Genomic DNA, 16440 nt, shown 5'->3' with positions numbered 1-16440 from the left:
TTCTCCCTCCCACTTCCCAGCTCCCCACCTACTGAACCCAGATGGGGGCACTATCTAAAACAAACTGGATTCCAGATACTTCACTAGTTCACAAGTCTTTATTTGGGTAGGCATGTTTTGGGAGCTGTCCATGGCTCCCGTGCTGGGCAGAAACAGGAGTTTTCAAAGTAGCTAGCTTCCCACAATGAGGAAAGGTTTGTACACAGAAGTCCCAGGGCCAGACTAGGGATGTATGCCAGAGGCCAAAGCAACAAGCTGGAGGGGAACATGCAGGGTATATGGGAGGGAGGTGTTATGGAAGGGAGGTGTTCAGGAGTCTGAAGCTGCTTATGAATGAAGATAGAAAGCGGAGAGGACCTGGAGGCTGACAGAGCACGTAACACAGTAAACAGAGAAGGTGCCTCTGCATCCTGTCGACATCCACTGAGCTAGGACCTTGGAGGCAGTCGGTTTTTTCCTCTCTGTGCCTGCTTCCTCATCTGTAGCATGGGGGCACTAGGGTCTGCCTGAACGTGTGAGGGGAAATGGTTACGCCTATTGCTGATCACAGACATTTGCTTTTACTGCTCAGGCCAACAGGCACAGGGAAGCACTGCCAGACATTTTCAGCAGGCTCTACAACTGTCCTGGACTTTGCTAAAGTCTGGGGTTCTAATCTCAGATTTCATGGCCTTTGTCCAAGGCTAGGGGTCAGCGGAGGTTCTCTCCTTGCATAGGTGACAGGAAGAGACAGACCTGGAAGGTTGGAGGAGTGAAAGAGGAGGAGCCAGGGTTCTACCACTCCCACCTGGGCTGGGCACTGACAGTGTGGTGCTGATATTTGTTAGTTCTTTAAGGCTAGAGTCCTGGGGATAGCTGGGACTAGATGGAGGCTTTCTGGAAGGCAAGAGGACCCAGCAAATTCCAAATCCTTGTTTTATGGTCCTTGAATCCAGAAGACTTTGATGTCAAAATGGCTCTACTGTTCTGGAATAGACCTGAGGCATGGGAGTGTGCTGAACCAGGTTTGGGGCAGAGTGACAGAGAGGAACAGGGAAACAGACCACCACAGTCCTTCCTCCTAGCACTCCATGCCTGTTGCTCCTGGACCCCAGTGCTATTTGAAATGAGACAGGAAATGGGCAACTGGGTAGTTGGGCCTGTCAATGCCCAAGCCCTGACAGATGCCTAGCAGGCGGTGACGGGCCTCAGCAGGGCTGGCTCCAGCACAAGCCACATTGCAATAGGGCTCCTCATACTGGCCAGGTATCAGGGCCTCCTCCAGCAGGTTGAGTCGTAATTGACCCTGGTCATGGAGAGCTTGTAGAATCTCTCGACTGCCAGGAGAACTCAGCAGCTGTAGGTGCTGGGACACCAGGCACATGATGCCCACTAGGTAGCCACGGGCACGAGGGTGGGCAGGCAAGGCAGGTTGCAGGCCACAGGCCACCATTGCAGAAGCCAAAAGCAAATCCACACCATAGAGTTCCAGGATCCAGTCTCGAAGGTAGAAACCTCCCATTCGAGGGTTGATCTCAATGAGCCTCGGCCCGGCCCCAGTCATCTTGAGCTCCACATTGAAAACCCCATCCAGCAGCCCACAGCCCAGGCAGCAGCGAAAAGCTGCCTGCACCATCTGGGCCTCCTGCTCTGGTGCTAGCCCAGTGGGCATGCAGGCTGCAGTCTCTGTGAAGCCAGGCAGCCTTGTGGGGCCATTATCAGAGACAAAAGCAGCCAGCAGCCGTCCACCAAACACCACCAGGTCCACATCATGCTCTGTGCCCTCCACAAACTCCATCAGTAACATAGCATTGCCCCAGCCCAGTCCAATGCCTGGGTGGTCAGCCTCACCCTGCAAGTCATGGAGGATCCGGGAAAAGTGCTCATGGCACTGCGGCCCATCCTTCACCAGCTGCACGCCTACGGCTCCTGACCCAAATTCCAGTTTCATCACACCAGGGAGAGGTACCTGGTAAATGGCTCTCTCCACGTCAGCCTCGCTCTCCAGTGGGCAGCAGGCCACGGCATGGAGGGAAGTCGAAGGCCAGGGTGGGCCCTGGCATCGCAACAGATGCAGTTGGGTGCGGCTCTTCTGCTTTGCCAAGCACATGGCAGCTGGGGGGCTGCAGGGCAGACCCAGCTCACGACAGAGGAGAGCAGTAAGCACCAAGCAGTCATCCCAGAAGGAGAAACAGCCATCTAGCTTCAGGTTCCGTGCCCGTACCAGCTCAGCCAGCAGCCGAGCATTCTCCTCATCCCTCCGGTGCTCAGTCACATCAAAGTGGATGAAGGTCTGGACCAGCTGGGATGCAAAGTGGTTGGGGTCTGATTCCACCAGGTGCAGCTGAAACAAACCGGAGGGACATTCGTGTGAGCAGATGCTGGGCCAGGGAAGATACAGGATGGTGTTCTACAGGGTAGACACCAGGTGTTCAATATATGTTTACTGACAACTTGAATAAACATGCAAACACCTATGTCAGCCTGGATGGGGGAGAAGACTGAAGACAAAATCTTCAGGAGGAAATGGCAGGCTGAGTGAGAGGAGCAGGGTTCGAGAAGAGTACATTGAGGAGACTCATCACAGGCAGCTTCCCTGCAGGGCTTGGAGACCAGCCGTCAGGGTTGGGGGCTGGAGACCAGTGGCTTGTTTATCATTCCTTCCGCATGTAATGTGATGTGCAGGATTCCTGAGGAGCCCCGTGTCCCCAAAGCTTGTATTTTGCTTGGTGAACAGTGACACAAGGCAGCTGCTATTCAAGGCGCAAGCAGCCACTGATGAGGGAGGAGTGGCTGTGCATAAGGTAACTTGGCATCAGGAGTCTGTCAGTCCTTCAACTGGCATATAATATACACTATCAGGAAGGAATTGTGATGCCAAGGCTGTGGAGAATTCCTCAGGGACTGTGCATGGTAGGAAATGGGCAAGGAGGCCACTGTGGTGAACTAGGGCCAGCCTGAGAAAGAATCAGCTTTCTTTTCTTTTTTTTAAAGATGTATTTATTTATTTAATTTATAAGTATACTGTAGCTGTCTTCAGACACATCAGAAAAGAGCATCAGATTCCATTACAGATGGTTGTGAGCCACCATGTGGTTGTTGGGAATTGAACTCAGGACCTCTGGAAGAGCAGTCAGTACTCTTAACCCCTGAGCCATCTTTCCAGCCCAAGACTCAGCTTTCTTATCTGTTTCAGTAGGAATGATGATGTCTGTTGCCTGGCTAACTCCAGTTCCTACAATGTAAGTCCCTGCCTGCCTTCTTCCAACAATAAACTTAACTTGAAATCAATAAAGTGTTCATATTACTCCTGGAGCATCCTATGTGCCAAGCTGCAGGAACTCAGCTTCAAAGATCTTTCTCCCCAGGCAGAGCTAAACTTCTTCCTACCCAGCTGTTCAAGACCTAGTAGCTACAAGATTTGGTGATACAAATTCTTGCAATTCTAACATTTGGGAGGCTGAAGCAGGAGGACTGTGTGTTATGTGTGCCAAGTCTGGGCTACATGGTAAAAATCTGCCAGGGGGTGGGGGAGCTCAAGAGAGTGGGAGACAGAGATAGGAAGATCTCAGAAAGTTTTATGCCAGCCTTAGCCACAAAATAAATAAATAACCATGAAAATAAACAAAATATAAATATAAAGTAGCACTCCTAAAATCCCAGAATCTGGAGGTGGAGTAGTAATTTCGGTTCTAGGGGATTGATGCCCTCTTCTGGCCTCTGTGAACACCAAGCACCTACATGCATGGTGCACAGACATATTTGCAAGCAAAATACCCATACGCATACAACTAAAAATTAATAAATAAAAATAATGAAATCCCTGGCTCTAGCTCAGGGATAGAGAGTTTGCTCCTATAGTATATGCAAGGCCCTAATTCAATCCCTAAAACAGCAAAAAAAAAAAAAAAAAAAAATCTAAGCGTGGTGTTGCACTTTAAATCTAGATTAGGACGGAAGAGGCAGGAAGGTCTCTGGGAATTTGAGGCTAGCCCGATTTACATTACGAATTCCAGTCAATCAGGACTGTATAGTGAGACTCTCAAAAATAAATAAAATAGAGACGTGAGCTCCTCTGTTGACCTGTAATACCGCCTGTCTCCTGCCCACTCCTGCCTATTCATTCCACCTCTTCCTTTGTTTTTTTCTGAGGGGCCCCTCTCACAGCAGCAGGGCCCGCCCCTCGCCAGGAAGGCCCGCCCCGGGAAAGCGGCCGCTCTTGTCTGAAGAACTAGTCCCGCCCATTCATAGCCCGCCTTCACCAATCAGAACACGATTTGGGCCGCGTCCCGCCCACCTTCAGTCCGTAGTCCTGCGCCGCCTCCCACACGAACTTCTTGCTGACGCCGCCGGCGCCGATCACCAGCAGCTGCTTTCCGTCCATGAGGTGGCGCCCTGAGCGCCGCAGCATTGTCTCCACCAGCGGTGCGGCTGCTGCCTCCTCAACTGAGCGTCTCAGGCGTGGCATGGCCCACAGTCCCTCGAGCGCGCCGCATGCCTCTAGGCACAGGCCACTATTCAGCTTAAGGACCACGGGAGTCAGCGTGCGTCCGACCACTGTGAGAACGAAGTCCACGCCTGGGCCGGGCGAGAATGCGCGGACTGAGCTAACATCAACCCGGTCCCCACGCCGCCCAAGCCTTCCAGCCCGAGCCGCTCCTCCCGTGCTCACCGAGGAAGTCAGTGTGCACTTGGCGTCCACCACGCTGCTCCACACTCAGTCCGGCCTCCAGGGCCAGCACTGCGGCCAACGCGGCCTCAGCTGCTTCTTTGATGCCCTGCTCCAGTAGCGCCACCTGCGCCTCTTCTTCCAGGCCACACTGGGCCAGCGCCACCCCCAGTGACCTCGGCAGGGTATAGTGGTGCCGCACAGGTTGATCCCCTCGGCCCACGCCACACACCACCTGACCACAGTGCAGTTCAGAAGGGGCTGGACTGGGAGAAGCCCGGCCAAAGCTCACCGTTCTAAGTACCCTTTTGATGCCTGCGTACCTTCCCTACACCAAGGTCCAGGACCTACCTTCCCTGCACTTCAAGAACCCACTTCTTCCATGGAGACCTAATCTTTGCAAATCACTCTCGGCTTTACTGACCATCTGGTGCCTAGATCTCTCAGGGTTATGCTGGCTTCTAGGCCCAGCTCGAAGATTCCAAGGATGCTTGCTCCAACCTGCTGTAGCTACCCTGTTTTTTTCCTAGCCCTAGCATGGTCTCTTGGAAAACCCTCATCATCTCTCTAGAGTTCTGCTGAGTACCCAGGAGGTTCCCTAGCCTTGCCGAGTTCCTCAGCTTGGTACCTTCCTATGGGACTGACCCTGAATTAGTTTCTGCTGTAAGGAGAAGCATTCTGGAAAAGGAATCAGGCCCCCAGGACAAGGAATAGAGATTAAGCACAAGAGCTTGGGCTCCTGATATAGAAGGGTTAAGGAAGGTTGAAGAGGAAGAAAAAAGTGTCAACCTGGGAGTCCCCTTGAAAGTAACCACCCCTTCCCCCAAATCATATCCTCTCTGTACCAGGCAGGCTCTCATCAGATCAGTGGGGTTAGGCAGAGCTGGGGTTGACAGGACTATGTCCTAGACCTGAGCCATTCTCACCTTACTCAGTAGGGGCCTATCACCCTGAATCCGACACACCACTGCACAGATACGCACAGCCAGCTCAGGGCCAGGTGCAGGACTCCCTGGAGGAACATGAGAAGTCTAAGCCCAGAAGAGGTCTAGAGGTCAGTCTCTGCTCCCAATTTCTGGCTGGCTCAGGAGAGAACCTGGTAAGGGCAGCCGGACAGGTGGGCACATGACCTCCACAAGGACACTCTCCTCCTCCTCCAGCTTCTCCAGCAATCCCAGCACTGTGTTCACCACTGTGGATGGCTCTTCCCGCAGGTGCAGAGGCAATACCTGCTGTCCCCGCCAGCGCCAGCCACTGAGCCTCACAGCCACCTAGAGCAGAAAAGGAAAAGGACCATCCTCACCACCACTAGGTCATGTGCCTGGAAGGTAGGATGCTCATGCCACAGGCGCCAATAAGTAAACAGAGGTAGGAAGGCACGGGGCACTGCTACAGAGACATGGGATAGTGGCAGAGTTTGGGATTATTTCCCAGCAGGATTTGGTCATCACAACTATGGGGTCCCTCCTGTAGGTGCCCACACAGACCTCAGTGCTGAGAGGGACCTGTTGTTACCTGTGAAGCATCACCCAAGGCCTTGGAGTGCACAAAGGCCTCTACTTCCTCTTTCACCAGTGTTTCCTGGCCCTCCTTCCCACTGAGCTCCACCAGCCGTAGTCCAGGGCCGGTATCCCCTCCCCGAAGCAGCCCTGGAGGCCTATAAGTGAAAGCCAGGGTAGCTGGCACAGCTACACCACTCTGCTGGGACAGCAACCACCTCATCAGCAGCCGGTCCTCCAGCAGCCGTGCCAGCTCCGACGAGCCTCCAGTGGGGCAAGTGAGATGCCTGGCCAGTTCTGCCGCCTCCTTGCCGTGGCCAGATTCTGGCCCTAGGCCTGCCAGGAAGTAGGTGGCATGGCGAGGGGGAGCAAAATCATCCAGGAATGTCAGGCCTCCTGGATAGAAGCTCACAGCCTTGGAGACCAACAGGTCTGCCTCACCCTCTTGGCCTGCAGAAGCCACCTTCATCAGCCAGGCAGGGGACAGGCAAAGGAGCATGTTTCCTGCGGGCAGAGGGAGGAAGGCAGCTGCTGGCCGGGAATGCTTAGTTGTGCCGCCGACACCTCCACCCCAGCCCGGGCTTCTGTGTCATGGGGGGGTCAGTGATTCCCAGAACCCACCCCTACTCAGAGCATGGCAGCTGGCCTTGTGGAATGCAGGCAGTTGCCAAGGTTGGTGGGTATTTTGGGATGTGGCTGGGCTAGGACAGGGCTGCCCTTTCTGTAGGAGAGGGTGGGGAACTTGGGCACACACTCACCAGGGCTCTGGACCCCGCCCTCCAGCAACAGAGACAGGAAGGTGCTGGGGGAACCCAGAATGCACAAGGTCACCTCTGCCCCAGGGCAGCCTGGGGGAAGAGAACATTGCTACGTTCACCAAAGATCCTCCTCTTGCTGCCCTTCTGCCCACTTTCCCCTACCTCCACATTCCCACCCTCACTCTTAGGCCTCCCAGGCCCTTCTTAGGGGTCAAATAAGAAGACGACAGAGGGAGCTGAATATGAAAGCGGAGAAACCCGACATCCTGCCTTGAGACTGGCTCTGTTTTATCTGCATCTGATCCAGAAGGCACTGGAGGATGAATCTAACCTGAGTTTGGATTTTGCACATGACCTCAGAAAGGCCACTGTTTCTCTAAGCCTCAGTTTTCCAGTCTGTGTGATGGGAACGAGTCTGTGATTCTTATGTATTCTAGCTGAAGATCATTTGGTCCACACAAAATTATCCATGACCCACCTGATCTATGAAACAAGGAGGCATCTTGGGATCGCAACTGCTCAGCTGCATCCATAGCATCTCCTAAGACATCGCTCTAGAAGTTTCAGCTCCACGGAATATGCAAATGATATTGTGGATTTCCAGGGGGCAGGATGGGTAGGGTGGGACATGGTGGGGAGCCCTGACCTGATGTCCTGGGAGACATGACCTGCCTGCCCTAGGCCCTCTGGTTTTGCCTTTAGATGGAACCAGAGCCTGGGGGAGGAGCCAGCCCGGACAGACAAGGGGAAGCAGCTGAACCGAAGGTCCCTCCCTGTCTCTGGGAGACCCATTTGCGGAGCCCTGAGGCACCTGTACGAGGTGCCTGGCTGCGATCCTGGGTCTCAGGAAGGCCAGCTTGCTGCAGACAGCTCTGAAGGAGACCGTAGTAGTACACAGTCCAGGCCCGAGCCTCAGCCTCTTCCGGGGAGCCCTTGCAATCCAGGCTAACATCCTGGCGCCAGGGCCCAGGGAAGCAGCCTGTGGGTGGCAGACCAGCGCCTCCTTTCCATGGTTCTTCCTTTCCATCCAGATCCTTGGAGCCCAGGGGATGGTCCCACTCTGTACCCAGTGGATCCAGGCAGAGCTGAGCAGGGGACAGAAACAGTATGTCTTGGGCAGGATTGGCAGAGGAGCATCTTAAGTCACTCAATGGTATAAGCCAGCCTCCCAGTCCACCCACCTGGGTCAAGTTCAAAGGACCAGAAGAGGAAGGAGTTGGGGGGACGGAAGGCTTGCCGAGTGGGAACTGTGGCTAGGCACCGCACACTGATAGATACAGTGTCTTGGGCCAGCGAATGGGAAGGGACGTACTCCCCATTGGACTGCTGACCCCTATCACACCTAGGGTCTGTCCCACGCTAGGGTCCTGGGGTTTGTTCTCTTGTCACTGCAATCCCAGCTCTACACAGTGCTGACACACAGTAACTGGTTCACAGATGTCTCCGACCTGAAATACTGCAACCATTGTTTAGCCCTCGATAGTTCTCGTTGAGACTCAATGACTCATCTACCATCATGGAGTTTGCTGTTGCCTATCAGGAGAATTTATTTCCTCCACAGCATCCCGATGGAACACGCTTGGTGAGGGCTGGCATCCTTTTCATTATTGGCGTTTGTTTTGTTTTGAGACAGGGTTTTATGTAGTTGAGGCTGGCCTCAAACTTGCGTGTAGTGGAGAAAGAATGACCTTGAACTTCTGACCCACCTATCTCTGCCTCCTGAGTGCTGGGACTATAGGCATGTTCCACCACGGCAGGTTTACATGGTGCCGTGGATAGAACTCCGCCTCGTGCAGACTGAGCCAGCACTCTACCAACTGCCTCCCAACTTCAGTCCTTCCTTCTGTTCCTTTTTCTCCTTCATTTTTCCTTTTCTTTTGAGACAGGCATTTGCTTTTTAGATCAGGCTGACCTCAAACTCCAGGCACTCTGCCTCCCAGGCAGTGAGATGACAGGTGTGCACCACTATATCGAATTTCATACGGAGCCGGGAATTGAACCCAGGGCCCACTACATGCTAGGCAAGCATCCTCGAAACAGACCAGTTTGTCTGGCTGGTCAGTTGATTGGTTTGCTATGTGGCTCAGAGTGGCCTTGAACTGGCAATCCTTTTCCTTCAGACTCCTGAATGCCTGCATTAAAAGCCCGTGTCACCACACCTGATTCAACATGTCTACAAGTGTATGGAGTTCTGGCACTATTTTCTTTGCAGGAAGTCTGCAGGAAGAGGACACCCCTGTCCCCTCTCTGAGGATGACAGAAATGGGACCATTACTCCTTGCAGTGCCTTGGCCTACACAAGTCTGGTAACTGGGCCTGTCTTTCAGGAGATACACTGAAGCATCCACTTTGAACAGGTTGTTAGCTCTCTCTGGCTTGGTGGCAACCTGGTGCCTGTCTTATTCCCACCCCACGGGTGCTGTCTTGCCTGGGGAAATCATCTGTTGGCTCAGAAACTAAGCTATGGCTCGGACATCCAAGGGCTGGGCCTCAGACCTTTCCTTGCATCTTAGGACACCAGGGCTGAATCCTTTGTGTCCCTTCCTAGGAAAGCACTCTGATGTCATGGACCCGTGGCTCATCTTTGTGTCCCTAAACCCAGACAGGTGCTGGGCAGGCAGGTGGCACTCCACAGGTGCTGCTGGGATGAGGAGCCGTTACTGGGCTGACAGCACCTACCTCCTGGGGATAATGTGGCACAGGTGAGTGCCTGGTACACTGGGTAGGGATCCAGTGCTGGAGTTGGTTATGGGGTGTAAGCTGACAGTCCGCAGGGCTAAGTTTCTGGGTGCCAGTCCTTGCCCTCCCTCTATCCAGGGACTTGACCCTTTTGTGAGAAGGGACCACAAGAGACTCACCATCTTGGAGGTAGAGAAGCAGAGAGGCTAGGGGACAGAGAGACAAAACAGGGATCAGGGCATTCTGGTCCCTATCTGGCCTTTCGACCCTTAAGATTCAAGGAGCCCATACACCCTCTGTCCTATCCCCACCTCACCCCCACCCTCAGGGAAAAAGGAATTTCTATTCCATGGACCCCAAGAGCCCAGCATCTCTGAGTCCTCCAATCCCTGGTTACACCAGCTATGCTGGGAACTGGGGTGTTGGCTCAGCCCCTGCAATGGTGGGATGACCAGGGTTTCCATGAATGTGTAAGATTAATACTAAACTCTGCAAGCTCTCAGGGTCCCCAACCCAAATCCCCACTCATCCCCACTCCCATGGGGTAGGGCAGGAACCGGGGTACCTGCTGGTAACAGCAACTGGAGCAGGCTAGGCAGGCGGGCAGGTGAGCAAAGAACAAGGGAGTTCTGCAGCGGTGGAGGCACAGCACTGTGGCCAGTGGCTTGTCCTTATATAGTGAGCCTGGCCATGCCCGGGGCGGGGCTGCTTAGACTCACGCGAGGGCCCCGCCTCCCCCTTTCTGTAGCGGCTCCCTCCTCCGCGCAACCCAGGCTTCGGACAAGAGACCGGGAGGGTGTTGGATCTGATGACCGACCCAGAGACAACCCACAGAACAGAAAACAGCCCTGAGCCAGAGCCTAGGGCTCCCCAGACACAGGTCTACAGCGAGACCCACAGGGGGAAAATAGAGGAAAAGCTATGGACTGGGAGGAATGGTATAGTCGGGGGAGCGCGCTCGGCTGGTTACTGCCTGCCTGGGGCACTGGCTCCACCCTGCCCTTACAGGGAGCAATGCTCCCAGCCAGGCAGCTGTCAGTCCTAGTCAGGAGCCACTGGCTGCCTGGCACAGCAGTCTCTCAGTGTCCTTCCTGAGCCAGGATCTCTGCCAGTTAGGTAGCATGAGGACAGCCAAGGAAAAGGCTGGTGGTGAATGAAGCCGGCAGTCTATACTTCCTTGCCCTGGCAGGGCCCACATGCAGTAGCCGGGCTTCCAGGAGCCCACATATCTGATTTGTGTAAGTGCAATTACACCCACAATCGCCCTGAGAACCACACAATCATCCCTGGAGGCTCATGCCGTCTGCCAATGCACATCACACTAGTAGGTCCCAATCTTGGCTCTGGGCTGCAGGATCTGGAGAGTTAAGGTTTTAGTCTTGAAGCTTCTGCCCTCATAGTGCCTAGCCCCATGTGTATGAAACACCCTGATCCTCCTTCCCCCTGCTCGCTCCCCAGGACCTCCACTGTTGTCAAGAACATCTAGGGAAGGACAGTATTAAGGAGCCAGCAGCGGGTTGGGGATTTAGCTCAGTGGTAGAGCGCTTGCCTAGGAAGCGCAAAGCCCTGGGTTCGGTTCCCAGCTCCAAAAAAAAGAACCCCAAAAAAAAAAAAAAAAAAAAAGGAGCCAGCAGCACTCCTTGGGAACAGAGGTAGCAGCTTTCCTAGTTTCCCCGAAATCACATGTATAGAAGTCTAGGAGGAACACTTCTGTCTGCCACTCAAAGGGAAGGTGACTTATCCAGGGCTCCCTAGTCACCCATGTGCCCCCACTCCCACTGGATTTTCCACAGCCACGAGGACCCCTCCTCCCCAGTTGCACACGTGCCTCAGGTGACAGTCCCTACTCTAACTGATTCCTACCATGAAGGGCAGCCAACTCAGGAGCCCCACTTCCTTGCTATACATGTGTGTCCTAAACTACAGAAGGGTCCTACTGTGGGACAAGGTGGAGTACAGATAGCTTATGCAACTTCTGAAGACTCAGCTTCTCATGTTCAAATGGGGATTCTTGTGCATTCTTAACAGGTAGGACTTAGTAGTGGGCTCTGGATACTAGGTGGCTTATGATTTTCAGCAAGGGCTTATTTTTTTTTTTTTTTTTTTTTTTTTTTTTTTTTTTGAGACAGAGTCTCTCTGTAGCCCTGGCTGACCTGGGAACTTGCTCTGTACGTAGACTAATTAGGCTGACCTCGCATTCACAGGTCTGCCTGCCTCTGCCTCCTGAGTGCTGGCATTAAAGTCATGTGCCACCACACTCGCATTCACAGGTCTGCCTGCCTCTGCCTCCTGAGTGCTGGCATTAAAGTCATGTGCCACCACACCTGGCCTGTCCATGTTTCTTCCTGTAATAGGCACTGCTAGAAGAGAGCAAGCAGTATCTCAGTTCTTAACCCTGTGACAGCTGTCATGACTGCCTTTATGCATTGGGAAGTAAGGCTCAGAGAGGTGTATGATCCACCCCAGGTCACACACCTGGTAAGAAGCCAGCTAGCCGGGATCTTTCCTGTACTCCAGCATGTGCACGGGACTCAGGGAATAGCATAGTGCTGTCCCGCCCCCAGATAAGCCTGCCTGGGGGTTAGGCTACTTGTGTTTGTCTGGTAGGTGAAAAAAGAAAAACTCTGAGATGTTTTATTTACAAGTGGTGGAGGGGAGGGAAAATAGAGAAGGGAACCAGTCATCAGCTTTCTAAGCCTATGCTGAAAGGTTGGGCCACATCTGAGGAGTTTAACCATGAGGGTGCTGTTGTTTTTACTGGCTAGCTCGTTAAGGAGCAATATTGTCAGGCTTGGTGGTGCAGCCTTGAAATCCCAGCCCTGGGCAGAAGGAAAAATTGCTGCAAATTCCAGCTCAGCCTGCTATCCCAGATACTTGACTGTTTGGAACAGGAGGATGACAAGGTCATACCTGAGCCAGCATGGGTAGCTTCATAAGACCTTTTCTCAAAACGAAAAGTCAGAAGGAGAAGGCTTGGGGTTAAATCAGCTATAGAGCATGCCTGGCACAAGTGAGGGTCTGAGTTCAATTCCAGTACCTTAAACAAAGCAATATAGCATAGCAGTGGTGGAACTTGAGTGGCAGAGGCAGGTAGATTTCTGAGTTTGAGACCAACTGGGTCTACACAGTGAGTTCTGGGACAGCCAGGGTTACACAGAGAAACCCTGTCTCAGAAAACAAGCAAACAACAACAACACCCAACAAGACAAAGACACTAGCTGGGCATGGAACACACTCAGGCAATCTCAGCAATCAGTAGGCAGAGGCTGGAAGATGGTGAGTTGAGGACTGGCTTGAGTTAGGTATGGTGACCCACACCTGTAATCCAAACACTCCAGAGGCCGAGAGAGGAGGATTGGGAGGAGTTCCTTTTAGGCTATGTAAGGAGTTTGAAGCCAGCCTGGGCAACATGAGAGATTTTGTTTGAAAACACAAGCAGACAAGGCTTTGTCTCAATAAAATAAAACCAGCTAGTCATGGTGGCATTCACTTGTAACCCTAGCACTCGGGAGGCTGAGGCAATAAGATCACCATATTTGTGGCTAGGTTTTTCTACATAGCAAGTTTCAGCCCAGATTAGGCTACCTATCAGGATCCTTTCTAGAAAAGCGAGAGAGAGGAAAAAAGGGCCAAGTATAGTGCATACACGTGTAATCCTACCACAGGAAAGATGGAGGCAGGACAGGAATTAGAAGTTCTAGGCCAGCCTTGGCTGCATAGTAAGTTCAAGGTTAGCCTGAGCTATTTGAGAATGTGTTTCAAAAAACAAAACAGGTGGAATGCATGAAGAGCTGGCTTAATGATTAGGAGCGTCCACTGTTCTTCCAGAGGACCAGGGTTCGAGCCTCGGCACCTGTGCACTAGGTCTTAACTCTCTGCAATCCCAGTTCCAAGATATTTGATGCCCTCTTCAAACAGCCTTGAACATCAGGCAAACACGTGGCGCACATGTTTACAAACAAGCAAAAACACTTACTTATAAACAAACAAAAATGGCTGATAGGATGGTTCAGTCGGCAAACACACTTGCCACCAAGGCTGAGATCAAACCTGAGAACCTGAGTTCAATTCCTGGCAGCCATAGAGCCAACCTCTGCAGGTTGTCCTGTGACCTCTGCACGTGCTACACTCACACAGATAGACACATGCACACAAACAACACAGAAAACATGAGCCTATATCTCTTGGCATTTGACCTCCCATACTCGAAACTTTGCCCCATATGTATAGCCTAGTCCTTTTTAGCCATACTCAATTAAGTCATTTATACTTCTTTTCACCCCAGTTTTCTGGCTTTGTAGTTCTAGAGCCATTTTTCCAGGTGTTCAGCCTTGCTGCTGGGCGGTGCCAGAACTGGTCCAGTGTTCTGGCCACTGTCATAGTGATGGTTCAATAAGCCATATTAGTTCATGAAAATTTCTGTCTCAAGAGTTGTGAAAGGGGTGACCAATCCAAGTTGGGTAACTTAGTTTGTGCTCAGGGCACTGAGATACAGGGTAGGCAGAACTGTTTCAGTGTCTTTTCAGGAAAGAGGTAATGTCACCCAAGGCTGAGCTGGATCAAGCTAGGATAGAGTGAGATAAGGTGATTCTGCCCAGATGTCATTGTGAGAGTGAGATGGGCCGGAAAACCAAGTGGTAATCTGCCCATTATCTGTAGGGGAAAACTGAGGGTCTGAAAGATCTTGAAAGTCTTTCCAATTCAAGAACTTGGCAGGAGGTGGTACATCTTGACTCTAAACCTGGGAGGCTTTGGGGAAACTTTTGTAGTGGATGACAGTACAAGATGGAGATCAAGAGTTCTCTTTCCAGCTGGGTGTGGTGGGAGACAGAGGCAGGTGAGTCTCTTGAGGCTAGCCTGATCTACAGAGCAAGTTCCAGGGCTACACAGAGAAACTCTTGTTTTGAAAAGACAAGAAAAAAAAGTCCCTTTCCCTCGTTCTAGGGTAGGATTCATGTGGACTTTCACTACCAGTGTGAGCTCTGCTCCTGTCTCAGCTCAAATCATTTGGGACAATACAGATTGGCAGACACCTCTGGGCACCATCCCAGCTTTTGTCTCCACTGGTTGAACGCCCTCGATATGCTTCCTGACTCTGAGCCCTTTCCTAAGCAGTTTTCGAAGGAGCTGCTAGGCTCATAGGAAATGGTTCTCAGTTGCTTATGGCATAAAGGCACTGAGGAGTCACACTGTGTCACACCATATATCCCAAGAGGAATGCATGGGTCCGTGTTGCCTGGAGTAGCTGTCCTGGGTAGTACAAAAGTGTTAGAAGGACTGACACCACTTTGTGGAGGAGGGCCCATCAGAGTACAAGTGAGTACAAGTGTTCACATTAAAGCTGGGCAAGGAGGCACATGCCTTTAATCCCAGCAGAAGCAGAGACATTTGGATCCCTGTCAGTTTGAGGCTAGCCTGGTCTACATAGTGATACCCTGTCTCAAAACAAAAACAGACAGAAAAACAAACAAAACCAGCTATACACATAAACCAGGAATACTTTTAATCCTTGTACTTGGAAGGTAGATTACTACCAGTTTGAGTGTAGCCTGGTTTACATAGTGAATTCTAGGCCAGCCTGGGCTATATAGACAGAAGCTATCACAAAACAAAACAACTGTGCTTGCACAAGGAGAAGGAGGAACCTATTTCTCTTCTCTGACTTCTCAGCGTTGCCATGGAGATGGCTGGCAACAGGACCTGCTCAAGCGCTACCCAGAGAATGCTTCCCAGAGGAGGAATAGCAGTGACTGTGCACCAGCCAGGGTCCTGCTGGAAAGCACCCAGGGCTAGTGAGCCACTGCTACAGAGGCTGTCTGAGCTGGTGGCCAGGCAAAGGTTGTCCCATCCCTATGGGCTCTCTGTAGAGGGAAAGCAGCACGTGGGTGGCCTCCCCTACCTAGGGCATGCCTGAGAGCCCCACTCTTTCTGTTTGTCTGAGACAGGATTTCTCTGCGAGGGCCTAGCTTCCCTGGAACGTGCAGAGATCTATCTGCCTCTGCCTCCCACTGTGGCCCTGGGCTGCCTGCTCAGCCTCCCAGGCAACTTTCCTCTAGTAAGGCTGTCAGGACCTGAGCAGAGACATGGGCAGGGGATCTGAGGAACAGCCTTACGAACCCAAAGTGAAAAGATTAATAAGCTGCAGGTACCCCAGTGAGTGAAGACGATGAGGAGCCCTGTGTGCCTTTTTCTTTCCCTTATGTAGTGGGGATGGACTCCAAGGCTTCACACAAGCTAGACAAGCACCCCTCCACTAAAGTACATTGCCCAGCCCTGCTTCCTTTCTTGCTTTGAGACACAGTATCCCTAAGTTACTCAGGCTGGCCTTGAACTTAGTGGGCTTTGTAAATCTTGAACTTGTGACTCTCCTGGCTCAATGTTGGGTGTAACTGGGAATAAAGGCCTGCAGCACCAGGCCTGACTTTACAAAGTATTTAACATAGGAGTCTTCCAGGAGAGTAGGCCAAAGTGGAGGTCCAAGGATGTGGGGGTCTGGGTTGGTGCTAGGTTCATAGGATACCAAGAGTGAGGTCAGGGTAAACCTTTGGTCTGCCATGGTAGTAAGGATTTGGCTAAGTTCTTTCTACTTCCCAGCCTCCGTTTTCCTAGGGAAAGTACAGATACTGGTCTGGTCTCCTATAAGCTTTTCCTCCAAAGCAAGCTCCATGTGAGGGGACAGGTCTGCCTAGACTTGATAGGTGCCACAAAAGCATAGACGGTGTACTTTTCCTTCTTTCTTTCTTTCTTTCTTTCTTTCTTTCTTTCTTCCTTTCTTCCTTTCTTCCTTTCTTCCTTTCTTCCTTTCTTCCTTTCTTCCTTTCTTCCTTCCTTCCTTTCTTTCTTTCTTTCTTTCTTT

At 52.0% G+C, this 16440-nt stretch overlaps 1 protein-coding gene across 2 annotated transcripts; it reads right to left on the bottom strand.

The window, feature by feature from the left end:
* Positions 1 to 79: 79 nt before the first annotated feature.
* Carns1 (carnosine synthase 1) lies at positions 80 to 9764 on the bottom strand. 2 transcript variants are annotated; one of them, XM_032891251.1, is made up of 9 exons: positions 9585 to 9764; positions 7717 to 7990; positions 6906 to 6995; positions 6164 to 6651; positions 5745 to 5919; positions 5575 to 5660; positions 4652 to 4883; positions 4277 to 4557; positions 80 to 2323 (listed from the first exon to the last, which is right to left on the bottom strand). In XM_032891251.1, exons 4-9 carry the CDS (start codon positions 6644 to 6646, stop codon positions 1097 to 1099), a joined length of 2484 nt encoding a protein of 827 aa, XP_032747142.1. In that variant the 5' UTR covers positions 6647 to 6651; positions 6906 to 6995; positions 7717 to 7990; positions 9585 to 9764; the 3' UTR covers positions 80 to 1096. The 2 variants fall into 2 exon arrangements, with proteins under 2 accessions (XP_032747142.1, XP_032747141.1); XM_032891250.1 differs by having other exon boundaries at positions 7384 to 7990; positions 9585 to 9641.
* Between the last annotated feature and the right edge of the window lie 6676 nt (positions 9765 to 16440).

Source organism: Rattus rattus, chromosome 2 (genome assembly GCF_011064425.1).
Source record: "Rattus rattus isolate New Zealand chromosome 2, Rrattus_CSIRO_v1, whole genome shotgun sequence".
Lineage (NCBI taxonomy): Eukaryota > Metazoa > Chordata > Mammalia > Rodentia > Muridae > Rattus > Rattus rattus.
This window is presented reverse-complemented; position numbering and strand designations above follow the sequence as displayed.

Coding starts and splice junctions, on each gene's coding strand:
- Carns1 (XM_032891250.1), bottom strand. CDS start 7,438: ATGGATGCAGCTGAGCAGTTGCGATCCCAAGATGCCTCCTTGTTTCAT. Junction 6,652..6,905: donor GGGCGGGGTCCAGAGCCCTG/GTGAGTGTGTGC, acceptor CTCTGCCCGCAG/GAAACATGCTCCTTTGCCTG. Junction 2,324..4,276: donor CGCAGGACTACGGACTGAAG/GTGGGCGGGACG, acceptor GGTTTGTTTCAG/CTGCACCTGGTGGAATCAGA.